We start from the raw sequence: 15,000 nt of genomic DNA, 5'->3' as shown, positions 1-15,000 counted from the left end.
TCACTCCTGTATTGTACGTGTACTACTCTATGTCTGTGCTCATTTCTGTCCCATCCCTTTCTTCTTCCCGGTACATTCATAACCGATCCCGCGCTCTTTCATTCCTAACAATAAGAACCGGCCTTCAGGTCCGCATGGTTCCCAGGGAGGACAACTGTCTTTGTTGTTTCTCTCACGCTCCTCTGTAGACTCAAGCTCTCCAACCCTACAGCCTTTAAAAAACACTAGCTCCTCCGTTTCATGTTTTCTTAGCCTGTGGCCTGCCATCTTTATGGTCCGGCTAAAGGCAACTTCACTATGAGCTATGTTTGGCTCTGAGGAGCTGCTTGTAAAGAAGGACAGGAAGGCTCTCTACCCTGGTTGCTGTGGCGGGATGAACATTCTGCACAAGGTTGATCCCATCAGACGGAACCAAATTATTTATTTGTTTACACAGTATTGGGGACCGAAGGCGACCGAACGGGAAACAACACCAGAGTGCATCTCTCTTCCAGTTGATGATTCTGTTCAGTCCGTTATACGGGGGGATGGCCGGCCGTACTCGGCAGAGTGCCGAAGAAAATAGTTCTCATCCCAGTGGGGGTAAGAAAAGAAGAAAAAAACCAACAGGTTCTTTTTAATGTCTTTTTTCCAAAAAAAGCGGGCGAGGAGAAAGAAAAAAAGAAAAAAAGAAGAAAAAAAAGGATCTAGATGTAATTGATGGTGTGGTGGCGAGCAAGGCGCCGTATATGGAGGAGTTAGTTCTCACGTCCGGGCCTCCTTTCTCATAACGTCAACGCCTCGCAGGCGCTGGAGGTTGACAAATCTCGCGCAGAGGACAAATTGACCAGCAACCGAAGACAATTTGTCCTTTGAAAGGATGGTGGGGGCTCGGTTTGGCTTGAGTAATTAGTTTAAGCTGCGTTGCCGCGGCTGTCCAGGGTTAGAGGGGGGGAGGGGGGGTAGGGGAGGGCGGTGGGGGGGGTGGGTGGGGGGGTGGGGGGGGTCTGTGTGCCCTCTGATAAGACGCTGTGACGCTGCGCCACACACCACTCTACCCTGAATTCTAATGAGGCCCCGCCACTAAATATATCAATTAACAGGTCTTTACACAGAGATAGAGAGCAATAAGAGCAGGGGATTAGGAGTGTGTGAGTGTGAGTGTGTGTGTGTGTGTGTGTGTGTGTGTGTGTGTGTGTGTGTGTGTGTGTGTGTGTGTGTGTGTGTGTGTGTGTGTGTGTGTGTGTGTGTGAGTGGGTGGGTGAGTGGTGGGGTGGGGTGGGGTGGGTAGGCGAAGGGGGAACAGTGAAAAAAAAGGATGATGGAAAAAAGAGTGATGGAGGGAGGCTCCTGCTGGGTGTTTTTTTCTACGACACGTACAAAGACAGAGACAAAGACGTGCGCTGGGCTGTTCTGGCAGCATCTGTACATCGAGAGAGAGAGAGAGAGAGAGAGAGAGAGAGAGAGAGAGAGAGAGAGAGAGAGAGAGAGAGAGTCACGAACATGGATGCACTGGTCCATGGCAGGGTGCTTAGTGACACACAACGCTGATATTGAACAATCTCCCTCTGACCCATTTCGTTGTGACACACAGCGGAGTCAATTTTCTCTGCCTTTCACTGCAAGTCGAAAAAAATATATAATAGATAATAAATTGGAGGAGGGGGGGGGGGGGGGGGGGGAAAGTAGAGCAACAACATGATATCAATTTAGCAGTGAGGCAAAAGGCCTTCAAGCTTTACCTATCCAAGTTTGAAGAGGAGAAACAGTTCTGAAACTCAGGGTCGGAACTCATAACTTTTCTCTCTTTCTCTCTCTCTCTCTCTCTCTCTCTCTCTCTCTCTCTCTCCTCTCATGGCTCAAGTCAGCGGTTGCGCTTGGCTGCCTCGTTATTAATAAAGGGGTCAGGTGCTGCTGGGGCTCTCAGTCGGAAAACCAGGAAATGTGGATCTCTCCGCAGACACCTCCACGCATGATGAAATGACAAGCATGAGGCAGTGGCACCTCAACAGACACATCAGCAACACAAAAAGACAGGAGGAGAGGAGGAGAGGATCGTGCGCCAGAGAGGAGAGAGAGGGAGGGGGGGGGGGGGGAGAGGGAGGGGGCGGGGGAGAGAGAGAGGGAGGGGGCGGGGTGAGCGCACAAGAGGAAGCTGGATAAAGAGAAGCTGGGTCTCTTTTTCTGAGGACTTTTAATTGGCTTTTGGGCTCGTGGGGCGCCAATTAGCAGGCCTGTTACATCCGTACACCACCAGCTAATTGGACTGAGTGGAGAGAGTGGGGCGCAGCCTGAAAGGGAGTGAACGAAGGATTCATTTACAGATTTCCAGGCTCCAAAAGGACCATGTTGAGAGGGCCATTTCACTAACAGTGGAGGGAATGTTTGGAAGCGTGTTAATAAAGAGAGAGAGAAAGAGAGAGAGAGAGAGTGAGAGAGAGAGAGAGAGAGAGAGAGAGAGAGAGAGAGAGAGAGAGAGAGAGAGAGAGGGTGAATTAATCAGATCCAGAGAGGAATCATTCATAGGGACGACCTCACCTGTCCTAAGAGCATTCTGCCCTACATTGTAGAATATGCTGAATGGGCATGTAAACACAACGCCCTATAAGTGTTCCAGGGGAGGAGGTTGAGGTTCAGATTACATTACTGTATACACAGACACACACACACACACACACACACACACACACACACACACACACACACACACACACACACACACACACACAGACACACACACACACACACACACACACACACACACACGCACATACACACACACACTACTGGCAGAACAGATCAGATGAACAGGACATAAAGAGCAGATGATGTGCTATGCTTGCCATTCATCAAGTATGTAAACAAAGCCCGTTTCAGCAAACAAACACAAAACTAGCCAACGTAGCAGAATTTCCCTCTTAGCGTGCCCGGCCGTGGGAGACGTTGGCTAAGAGGATATTATTAGTCAATGAAAGAATGAGAGCTGTAGATGTTGAGAAGTGAGGATTCAGAAACCCTGTCGGGTCCCTGCAGTGAACAGACTCACATTTGCACACACTCACGCGCGCGCGCGCACACACACACACACACACACACACACACACACACACACATACACACAATCCTCCCCTCTCTCTCTCCTTCTCTCCCTCTCTCTCTCAGCCGAGCTCCAGCAAGCCTTCCTCAAACAGACCGACAACAAAGATGGAAACCTGGCGCTTTGAAAAAAAACGACAGAGAATTGGAACACTCTTATCGGTTCTCCCCCCCCCTGCCCTCAAAAGAGCAATTCTCTTCGAGACGAGCCAGGGAGGCGTTCAAAAGCTGAAGGCGTTCAAAAGCGAAAAGCTGGACCGCATTTGCTCCGGGCCTGCCTGTTTTTGTCTCACTCCTGACCGCGCGCCAACGACCGACCACCATGATAGCCTTCATTCATCCAGTTCATGTGCAATTCAGGCCTCCGGTTTTTGGTCGACTGGTTTTTATTTTCCAAAGGGCCTGCAAACCTGCCTGATGATCCGTTTTAGGGCCTTCACATTTAGGGGGGTGCCAGACAGTCTGAAGCGCCACACTTCCAGACTGAGCAATCAGGCCTGGAACCAACCGTGCTACGCCAGCTATCCGCTCCGGCAGTGCGGCTGTGACAGGAACATCAAAGATGGCGGCCGCGGAGGAGCCCCTAGCGTCATACCTGCAGGGGGAGGAGGGTCTGATGAGGCTGGGGCTGCTGCTGTCTCACCCAGCCTCTTTATGGGCTTGGGCGTATGCAGGCGGGGGGGGGGTCTGTCTGTGTCCGATCGATGGACTGATCCCTCGCTTTGCCTGAACCGCACAGAAGATCACATGAACCCGTTTCTAGACAGAGGAGGACCAATGAGAACAGGTCTTTGTTTGGGGCTATGACGGTCATGACAGTCATGACAGTCACTTCATTATGGAGCAGTGACACTGTGTGTGTGTGTGTGTGTGTGTGTGTGTGTGTGTGTGTGTGTGTGTGTGTGTGTGTGTGTGTGTGTGTAACGCTCAGTGAATTACCCAGGAGATCCAAGGCAATGCAAACAGCTGATTTACCCCTCACGGAGGAGACCCCCCCCCCCTCCCTGCCAGCCCCCCCAGCCTGCCACCTCTCTCCTTGGGGATTAGGAAGCCTAACCAGAGGCTCAGATGAAGGCTCTAACCAGGGAGGGGAGATCTTGAGAATCGGCAGGGAGGCTTCTCCTCCAGGGACGCGGGACGGTATTCAATCAAACCTCCTAATTCCCCCGACGGTGCAGTCTACATACACCACTATACATCGTGTACACATAGACCAAGATGAAACAGGTACTGTTCAGGCTTAGACTGTTGGACTGTGGATTTAGATTTTTCCAGATAGGAGAACGTTTTTATTATTATTTTTTTTATTATTATTATTATTAAATATAAAAAATAAAAAGAGGGATATAAATAAAATAAAAAAATCAACAAAAACAAAACACCAGATGGTAATACTCATGGTAATAAAAAAAACAACAACGTTGTTTATACTTATTGTTTGATTATATGTGATAATGTTAATGAGAGTGGAAATCCTGAGGCGATTAGCGGCGTGACGGCAGACATCTTGTGGGAGGACGAGAGAAGGACAGGGTGGGCTCTTATCCAGTCACCTCTCTTATCAAATCTTATCTCTGGCGAGGTGATTAGTGCCATACGCAGTTGCTAGGTGATACAGTACTAGCTGAACAATGACAGCCATTGTGGGAATATATGGCTGCATATGGATATATATGGTGTATATGTAGGTATATATGGTATATTTGGGTATATATGGGTATATATGGTGTATATATGGGTATATATGGGTATATATGGTATATATTGTATATATGTTATATATGGGTATATGTAGGTATATATGGGTATATGTAGGTATATATGATATATATATATGGGTATATGTAGTTATATCTGGGTATATGTAGGTATATCTGGGTATATCTGGGTATATCTGGGTATATCTGGGTATATATGGGTATTTCTGGGTGATACTAGCTGAAGTATGACATCCTTCCAGCCCTTGTCGGTGTATCTGATTGTGTGTGATATGATTGTTAAAGAGTGCACTGTGAGGTTAGTTGATGCAGGCGTATTCCCCATGCCAGGCGTGGGCTGGACCCTGGGGTACTAGCCTCTAACAGAGGGCAGATTGGGGGCACTTACCCCTGGCAGAGTCTTCTGTTCATGGAGGGCGCTCTGGGCCTTCAGTGCTGACTCTCTAGCACAGTATGTTAGAAAGGCACATCCTGCAGAGAGGGGAAGTCAGAGACACACAGGGATTAGACTCAAACGAGTGTAGTGTGTAGTGTGTAGTGTGTAGTGTGTGGTGTAGTGTGTAGTGTGTAGTATGAAGTGTGTAGAGTGTAGTGTGTTGTGTGCAGTATGAACTGTGTAGAGTGTAGTGTGTAGTATGAAGTGTGTAGTGTGTAGTATGTAGTGTGTAGTATGAAGTGTAGTGTGTAGTGTGGTGTGTAGTGTGTAGTGTGGTGTGTAGTGTTGTGTTGTGTGTAGTGTGCAATGTGTAGTGTGTAGTGTGCAGTGTAGTGTTGTGTGTTGTGTAGTGTGTTGTTTAGAGTGTAGTGTAGTGTTGTGTGTAGTGTAGTGTGTAGTGTGTAGTGTGTAGTGTAGTGTGTAGTGTTGTGTGTTGTGTAGTGTGTTGTGTAGTGTGTTGTTTAGAGCGTAGTGTAGTGCTGTGTGTAGTGTGTAGTGTGTAGTGTGTAATGTAACGTTGTGTGTAGTGTGTAGGGTGTAGTATGCAGTGTAGTGTTGTGTGTAGTGTGGTGTGTAGTGTAGTGTTGTGTAGTGCTGTGCAACGTTCAACCCCAGTTTTTCAAGAGCAAGAGAGCGCCTGTAGAATTATTCTAAGATATGCATATTACTGTATGATGAATGATCAATTTTCAAGATTATTGAACAAAGAGCAGAAAAACGTCTCCCGGTCCCAGGCATGCATTTGATTTTAGCGACACAATAATTAAAAACCTATGGTGATGAGCCCCACACTGTGACCTCTCACATCTCAGGAGACTCCTCTGAAAGTTAGAGAATAAAACATAAGCAATATGAATATGCATTAATAACTCTGGCATTAACAAAAATGTGACAGCTTTCATTAAAGGCTGAGTGGTTGTTCGGTTTACGCGCTTGGTCGAGTTGACAGTGGGTGACCCCGTTCAGAGGAGTTTTTGCACCGTGCAGCATAATTTCCCATTACAACATGTCACACCTGCTGCCAAGGCTCCCCATGGGAGAGGAGGCACGCGCACACACACACACACACACACACACACACACACACACACGCACACACACACACACACACACACACACACGCTCACACACACAAACACACACACACACACACACACAAGCAGCACCCATCGCCCCAGAAACAGGAGTTTCTGCACTCTGGCACATGGCCAAGAGAGAGCTCCCTTTAACTACAACCTTCATCCACCTCCTCAACCAGGCAGTTACTCAAGAGGAAAAATCACCTAAACGACACTGATGAAACAGCGTGGCACAAAGAAAAGCAGAAAAAAAAGTTGGGATGCCGGCTGGGGAAACAGCCCCTCCTCCTCCTCCTCCTCCTCCTCCTCCTCCTCCTCCCCCTCCCCCTCCTCCCCCTCCCCCGCCATGTGTGACATTACAAAACTGAGGACATGGGCCTAGACCTCCTAGGGGACATGTCCCAGCACAGGCTTGTGGGATAGGGGAGGACCGAGGCTCCATTGCCCCTCTTATGCCCCCTTCTTATCACTTACTCTCACACTCAGACAGTCAGACAGTCAGTCAGTCAGACAGTCAGTCAGTCAGACAGTCAGTCAGTCAGTCAGTCAGTCAGTCAGTCAGTCAGTCAGTCAGTCAGTCAGACAGTCAGTCAGTCAGTCAGTCAGACAGTCAGTCAGTCAGTCAGTCAGACAGTCAGTCAGTCAGACAGTCAGTCAGTCAGTCAGTCAGTCAGTCAGACAGTCAGACAGACAGTCAGTCAGTCAGTCAGTCAGTCAGACACCTAGTCAGTCAGTTAGTCAGTCAGACTGACAGGTCATCCTCAGTTTAGAGATGTCTTGGTGCTTCTAGGAGAGATCTTATCATCCGATTTATGACTTTACAAATGTACAACAAATCAATGCACCAAAACGGTGTGACTGTGGTACACTTTATCAGCCTGCGTTTAAGACTTGAAATTGATTTGCTTCATCTAGGGAGTTACCGGTCATGGCAGACAGGACAGGAGCCAGCGGGAGTATGGAGACTACTGCCATACATGGTGGATATCTGTTAATATTCAGGCCCGCTGCATGGCTGCTTATGGTAGGCCCCAGTAAGTCCCTCTCGGCCATGGGGAATTGGAAGACTTTATGAAAGCCTCCATGTCCAATATATTGCTGGCTCAGGGGACACCTTGAGCCCATGGAGACGATGATATAGAAGCAACAATCTGGAGCAGGCAGTCAACTTGGTAGACATGAAAAAGGGGCACAGTTATTGAGTGAGGGTATAAGGTCTGCCAGATGGAACGGAATAGGGGAGAATGTTGCTGTGGTTAGGAAATTATTCTGGAGCAGGATTTTTAGCGGCGTTCAAAGCTGGGATTGGCATATTCAGCAAACGAGGGGTGTTAGGTGGAGTGAAAATAATACTTAGCAAATTTGCTGCACAATAATTTTTCGAAGAGGAACAAGAGTTCAATGAATGAGAACTTAAGCCCAGGAAACTAGAAGAAGCAATAAGTGGAAAATATCTGCCTGCCTTGGCAAATCACGTATCGCTCATAATTATAAGAACCAACCTTTTCTTTGTAGCGCGTCGACTGCTAACTAAATGTAAATTACAATCAACAAAGCATTTCAGACGTATTCATGTTTTACGCTTTTTCTAAATGGCAGCAAATTGTGCTTACTGGGCACCAGGTAACTATAATTGAGTAATCTGTAGAGCATGTGAATTTGCATATGCATTTCAATTCATTAACATTGGGATATTCAGAAAATGGAAATGGCTCTTCTTAGATTTCTTAACATTTAGTCTGATGTAGCAATGTTTCAGAAAACTATTACAAACTAATTATAAAAAAAAACAGGAATCTGCTTGACTCAGCATGACCGCAAAACAATCCCAAAATTAGAAATGTCAACTGAACAAAACACACATATTGCACAAGCACTCACACACGCACACACACACGCACACGCACACACACACACACACACACACACACACACACACACACACACACACACACACAGCCTGAGTGACACCAGTCAACATTAGGTCCATGTCTCCTTCATGGGGTGGTGAGACAGTGAGAAGCAGACAGTAACTACACAGCCTGGTTTGGACCAAGCTGTACTTTAGACCAAGCTGTAGTTTAGACCAGGCTGTGCAGTAGTTTAGACCAGGCTGTACAGTAGTTTAGACCAGGCTGTACAGTAGTTTAGACCAGGCTGTGTAGTAGTTTAGAACAGGTTGTAGTTTAGACCATGCTGTAGTTTAGACCAGGCTGTGCAGTAGTTTAGACCAGGCTGAACAGTAGTTTAGACCAGGCTGCACAGGGGTTTAGACCAGGCTGTGCAGTAGTTTAGACCAGGCTGTAGTTTAGACCAGGCTGTGCAGTAGTTTAGACCAGGCTGTAGTTTAGACCAGGCTGTAGTTTAGACCAGGCTGTGCAGAGACCACAGGGCTGCTGCTGCCTCACTCACACACACTCTCTTTCTAATGATCAGAGAGGTCATCTGTGGACTGGCATACCCCTGTCATTCAATGCCAGCGTAGCTGTCAATCACTGTCAAGGCGCTCCCGCTGTGTGATTCATGCATGGGAGAGGCAGCAGGACCATGAAACTACAGTACATCCCCCAACACGCTGCTCTCTAAACTAACAGGCCGGTCTCTCTCTACCCAGCGTTTTCCCTGACAGAGTCAGTGGATTACAGCACAGACGAAGTTATGAAAAGACCCCCGTATGAGGATTTGCTGTTCTGTTCTTTGATTTTTACATTTTGCAATTACAGACTTTTGGCAGGCTTAAAGATGGTGTCAGAGTTAGTCTTTTCTTCTTCTGACAATTCATTGCTTTTGCGGGTTTTATAAAAGTCAAGTCGTGGCAGGCTATTTATAACCAATTACAACGGCTCGCTGGAGAGAAGAAAATGAATGAGGAACCTAAATGGCTCTTCTAGCATCTTATGGTCGTGACTGTGAGGGGTTCTGCAGACTGTCACCTCTCTGTGCTGGAGAAGGAGTGATAGATAACGCTACTCAAGCAAAAGAGTTGCCCCCCACCAACATCCAGCATGTCTGAACAACTAATCGGTTTCCATGCTGACACTAAGCATTATGATAATGTATCGCTTCCTGGGAGTGATTGATGATGCGATGGGTCAGATAGCTCGAACTAGCCAATGGCCGCGCCGCTCACATCCCAGAATCCTCATCAAACACAGCGTCTAGTGTCCAGTCCCGACATTGTCCATAGGGGTCTGTGGGAAAGCTGGCCGGTGCCTGACCACTTAAAAAAGGCTTAAAACAAGACCTAAGATGAAAACTCCGCGAATAATAAATTCAAGTAAATTCATACAAAACATTGACAGCTAAAAACCTGTGGCTCACCTTGGTAAAATACATACACACTGACAAACAGACTGAAAAATGGCTATTTTAAAATAGCATGCAGCCAAATAGAAACAGCTGTGTCAGGTAGCCACCAATTCTGCTCAGCCAATGGGAACACAGAAGCACAGATGAAACAATGAACACAAATGCAACGGTTTGAAATGGTGGAAAACGAATGAATATGGAAGGCTTGCAAATGACAGAGACACCAAACACACTTGCTCATTACGGTTTGAATGTTGAATAAATAGATTCAAAATGGTGAATGTCGTTAGTGAAGGGCCACCCCTACACAGGGTGACTTACAACGACCATACTATCACATCATCATAGACCGCATCACCATTGTCACTTACAGCGACCAAACTATCACATCACCATAGTCTGCCGTGTCAACTACAAGCGGTGATATACTGCCCTCAACACCTGAATAACAACCATTGAAATGACAAATATGACAAAATCTGCAGATTTACAACCTCATAAAACTTTCGAAAAATCTCCACATAAATTAAACTCCAGGGTGAATTATTCTGTGAATTCAAAAGCAATTCACATACGGCACTATATCAATTCAAAATCTCAAAGTAAGTATTCATGACACACAACATCTGTTCAAGTTGATACGCCACAATCTTCATGAATAAATCATGATCAACCGCAAAAATCTCAAAATTATTGATGTTTTCTTAAATCCAAAATTACCGTGCAATGCAGTGTTATAACACTCTTTGGTATGAATAATGTAGCATATCATCTGTTAGTTGAATAATTTATTTTAAAGCTGAGAAGGTGATGGCGCCTCTTAACCACCTGAGTCACTTGTTCTAAGAAAGGCATATCACGGCGCTGACGCAAAGTGTGGGCTGCAGTGTAAATCTATTGTTAGGCCTAGATTTCTCTAGCCGATTTCTTAAACGACTATGCTATTATGTTCCGAGCTGCTGCTCATAGACTTTAACATGCTCATAGAAATGCAACATATTATTTTGCTGAACATAAAAGCGAGTAGCCAACCTGTTGCTTTAAAATATCACCGACGTCCTCTGTCTAGTCAGTGCATGCTTTTAATATTGCAGATGCTTCTCTCTACCGCAGATGTTTAGGATATAATGTGAAGCCTTACAGGTAATGTATACTTTATTCACGAATGACAGTTGTCATACTTAATCGAATAACAGCAGGCTAAGGAGCAGGTGCAGGGCTGTGTTGCTTATAATACAAAAAACGAAGCCCACTGCACATATGCTACTATGGCATTTATTTGAAGTCTCTTTTCTTATGCACTATCATGCATTTCCAATTGTTCATAAAATACTGAATTGCACAGGTCGCACTGAGAAATATTTAATCAATAGGTTACTGTACCTACAGTAGGGTCTAGGTTTCAGTATGTACTGTAGCTTAAATAATCAAACATTGTTTGTCCAAAGCCTTTGGTTGTCCTTTGGGAACATGAAGGCCTACATCTTTTGGCGGGTGAATAGTAATTCACGGATGAGTAGCTTGTGAGCAAAACTCATCCATAAAATGCATTTATTAAATCATATTAACTGCACTCTCAATGTGACTTTGAGTCCGTGGGTATAATGCATAGCCTATATCGTGGCCTCGGCGGATGCTTTCAATGGGCAGACAACAGTTTGCCTGTGGAACAGGATTATCCTGCCTGAAGCAAACAGCCTCCAGAGCGTTGACATTCAGGGATGGTCGAGGACAGGGGTAAAGAACACAAGCATCGAGAATATTGTTTTAATCGATCATCATGTTCGAAAAGGAAAAGCGGGGTGTGGGTCCAGCTACAGTGACTGATAACTCACGGAACAGGTGGCGCGCTGAGACCTTCAGGGCACCGCCTACCGTAGCCGTACGCGAGAGCTGGGAGCAGGGGACCGTTCATGTGTATGTCAGATTCTCTACCTCTCGGCGGAATAAATGTTCCGTGAAAGAAAGGCCTCCTAATCTAAATGTATTTGTTTGTATTGTATAGGCCGAAACACGTTTAGCCGGTAGCGGTCCCACAAGCCGATTCAACACGTACTGTAAGGCCTATAGCAATTTAAACGAATGCGCGCTGTTATGTAAGAATCTGAAAGAAAGAGATGAAAGTGACAAACGCAACTTTTCATTTTGGCAGTTAATCACTGAGTGTTGTAACACGATATGAATTGGTTTATAATGGTGACAAAATAATAAACAATAATAATAATAATAATAATAATAATAATGGCAATTGATAATCATGATTGTGATGATATTAGTAATACATTTAATCATAATGTATTATACAAATGTGAATTCAAATGTCCCAAATTCAAAGAAATATAAGGTATTGCAGCTACAGAATAGTTGCTCATGTGTTGGGAGCATATTTTCAAACAATGGCTGTCAAACGACAATGCCAAAAGAATAACTTCCAACCAAACAAATGTTAAGTGAACATACACGTTCAAAACTTGCGGTAAATATGCTGAATTGACAGTTCGGTAGGCCTAATAAATCAACATAAGTTATGATAACAATTTGTTTTAATTATTATTAAAGCCATGGAAATGAATGGAGCTTAAGCACAGGATATAACAGTCCCTATATACAGAGTAGAGTTTATTTTATTCGTGGTTCAACGGAGCATAAAACAATTCGCACAGAGCTGGCCACATCTCACATGGAAGACCACTTTTGCGGTATGTTCGGCCTGCCTGCACTTATAGTGACACAAACCAATCAACCAAATTGCAGTTAGTTAGTTGACTGAATAATCAATCCAATATATAGACTAGTCAGTAGGGTGTCGGATAGCCTAATTACAAACCGAGAGCTGCTCCTGCATGGTCATTTTGGACAATGAGGTGACGCGGGTGGGAGAGCAGAGAGAGAGAGAGAGAGAGAGAGAGAGAGATAGAGAGAGAGAACACATGCTGTTTCTCTCCCTCTGCTATGAGATTGCCTGCCTTCTACCTCCTGCGTCCCGCCTCCAGAGCAACACCACAATACATCCTGCCATGTAAACAGTTATTTTCGTCCCTTAATTACGTCCAAAACGTATACATTAACCATCTCAAAAACGCCTCATCAGCATCGTCACGCTGTCTTAATCACTACCATCTAGGCTAATGCCTGGCGGTGATTTCCGTCCTTCTTTTCCGGCATCTTTTCTTTTCCTTTGACAATCTAACCATAGGCTGTTGTGTGTTCAGAAAGGGATGAAGCATGTATTTCTCTTCTCAGAAAGCTACTGAAATGTAACACACACATATTCAATTGCGCTACACAGCCTGTCCCGCCCCCTTAGCGGGATGATCCACAGCACATGATAGTCAATGTAAACATACTCAGACACACAAAGCCATTTTGAGCAGTAGTATTCACGTGGATGTGGGGTTGACACGCTGACAATTAACCCTGCGTGTGCGTGCAACCCACCCACCCACCCACCCACGCTCACACGTGTGTGTGTGTGTGTGTGTGTGTGTGTGTGTGTGTGTATGTGTGTGTGTGTGTGTGTGTGTGTGCGCGCGCGCGCGCGCGCGTGCGTATGTGTGTGCCGGTGTGTGTGTGTGTGTGAGTGTGTGTGTGTGCGTGCGTGCGTGCCTGAGTGTGCGTGAGAAAGCAGCAACAACGTTCTGTTTTGCAGGAAACTCCCACCAGCCCCAAACAAATAAGCAAATGGCACTTTTTATGCTCTTTAACAGCACACAGACCATGACGCTCTTTTTGAAGGGTGCAAAAGCAAAGAAACGACACCAGAACCGACCTTTATGCATTCCCGTAAACCTGTCTTTCAGCACAGTGAGTTCGTATATCTTCCCGAATTCCTCAAACAGGGGTTTCAGATCTTTTTCCTCCAGGTTTCTGGGAATCTGTCCGATAAACAGCTTGATGGCGTCGTGGTCCTTCATTGGGATGGTGTTCTGACCGATCGTGAGCCCGTTCATCCTGCCGGCGCTGTTCGTGGTGCTGAATCCATTCTCTTGCTGCACTCCGTTTGCAGTGACTGTAGCCATCTTTCCTCAATGGGCCGGCGGCTGCTCTCTCTCTCTCTCTCTCTCTCTCTCTCTCTCTCTCTCTCTCTCTCTCTCTCTCTCTCTCCCTTTCCCTCTTTCTCAAGTCAACTGCACACTCCCCCTTCTTTATCTCTTTTTGTTCTTCTTTCCCTTTTTCCCTGATTCCCTTTTTCTCTAACCCTCCTACTCCGTTCTCTCTCTCTATCCTATTGTTTTGCTTTCGCCTTTTAAAGCTTTTGGTATTTTCATTCCTCTTCTCTTTCTCAATCTGTTTCTTTCTCCCCGTGTCAGCTGCCACTCTGCCTAGTGACGTCAGCTCGTAGGCTTCTGACTAGACCCCTGGCCAATTTGCATAATAAGCCTGGCTTAGCCAATGAGAGAGCAGAACGACCGAGGGCCCACGGGGTGGAGTGAGAATCCAAACATTTGTGTAAAGGGAAAGCTCGGGACAAAGACGGCGCACTTGCCGCTGCACATATGAAATACGAAATTCCATTCTGAAACATTTCAAGAGGAACGCATGTTTTTAGAGAATCCACACCTAGAGGTGGAATAGGTTTATTGCCTATGTATTTATTTATTTGTGTGTGTGTGTGTGTGTGTGTGTGTGTGTGTGTGTGTGTGTGTGTGTGTGTGTGCGTGTGTGTGTGTGTGTGTGTGTGTGTGTGTGTGTGTGTGTGTGTGTGTGTGTGTTCGGGGCTAGCAGCAGAGGAAGCATAAACAGTCCCTTGTACGTACTGTTCAACACACGTACTTTTCCTTATGCGCCGCTGTCCGTGGTCCTGAACGGACGCTGCCGTCGAGTTCACATGCAAGACTATGGAGCGACATTCACGGTGCACTGTTGCACGGCCTCTTAACAACTTTTCATTGGTTATATTTCTCCCTATATTTAACTCAATTTATGCTGCAATCATGCTTATAACTCTAGAGAATGATGTAAAATATGTTGTAAATTATGCACTTTGCCTCGGAGCATGTTTTATGAAAGGCTGGTTTGGTTATCGTTTAGAGTAATGACCCAAAAAGGTGATATTGCGTCCTGCCAAGATATGAATAAAATATTTAACGCTGAATGACTCCAATAGTCTGAAAGGCAACTGATTAAGCAGAAAGGGTTGGTCAGCCATATATGTTTTATTTTATTTTATTTAACCAGAGAAGTGATATTGAGATTCTCAGTGAGTGAGCCCTGGCCAAGAAGGCAGCATACACAACAACAGATTGGTAAAGAGCAGGATTGGACTGGCTAGTACAAAAACATAATTCTATGTCCAGATTTCTCAATATCTCAGTAAATCATTTTGATCGTTGTTTCATTAGGGGAGCTAGATCTTGCTTTTTGCATGCAAGTGCACATGTGT

The 15,000-nt window shown here is 45.6% G+C and overlaps 1 protein-coding gene across 1 annotated transcript in view; it reads right to left on the bottom strand.

The window, feature by feature from the left end:
• Nucleotides 1-13,531, bottom strand: part of celf6 (CUGBP Elav-like family member 6) — a gene marked incomplete at both ends in the record, with an annotated part of 98,801 nt that extends 85,270 nt beyond the window's left edge. The window contains 2 exons of the mRNA XM_083691153.1: nt 5,158-5,264; nt 13,387-13,531. Coding sequence (XP_083547279.1) covers nt 5,158-5,264; nt 13,387-13,531 — 252 coding nt within the window. The remainder of the gene's footprint in view (nt 1-5,157; nt 5,265-13,386) is intronic.
• Nucleotides 13,532-15,000: the final 1,469 nt, after the last annotated feature.

Source organism: Argentina silus, assembly GCF_951799395.1.
Source record: "Argentina silus genome assembly, chromosome: 19".
Classification (NCBI taxonomy): domain Eukaryota; kingdom Metazoa; phylum Chordata; class Actinopteri; order Argentiniformes; family Argentinidae; genus Argentina; species Argentina silus.
Note: the sequence above shows the minus strand (reverse complement) of the source record. Positions and strands in the feature narration are given on the sequence as shown.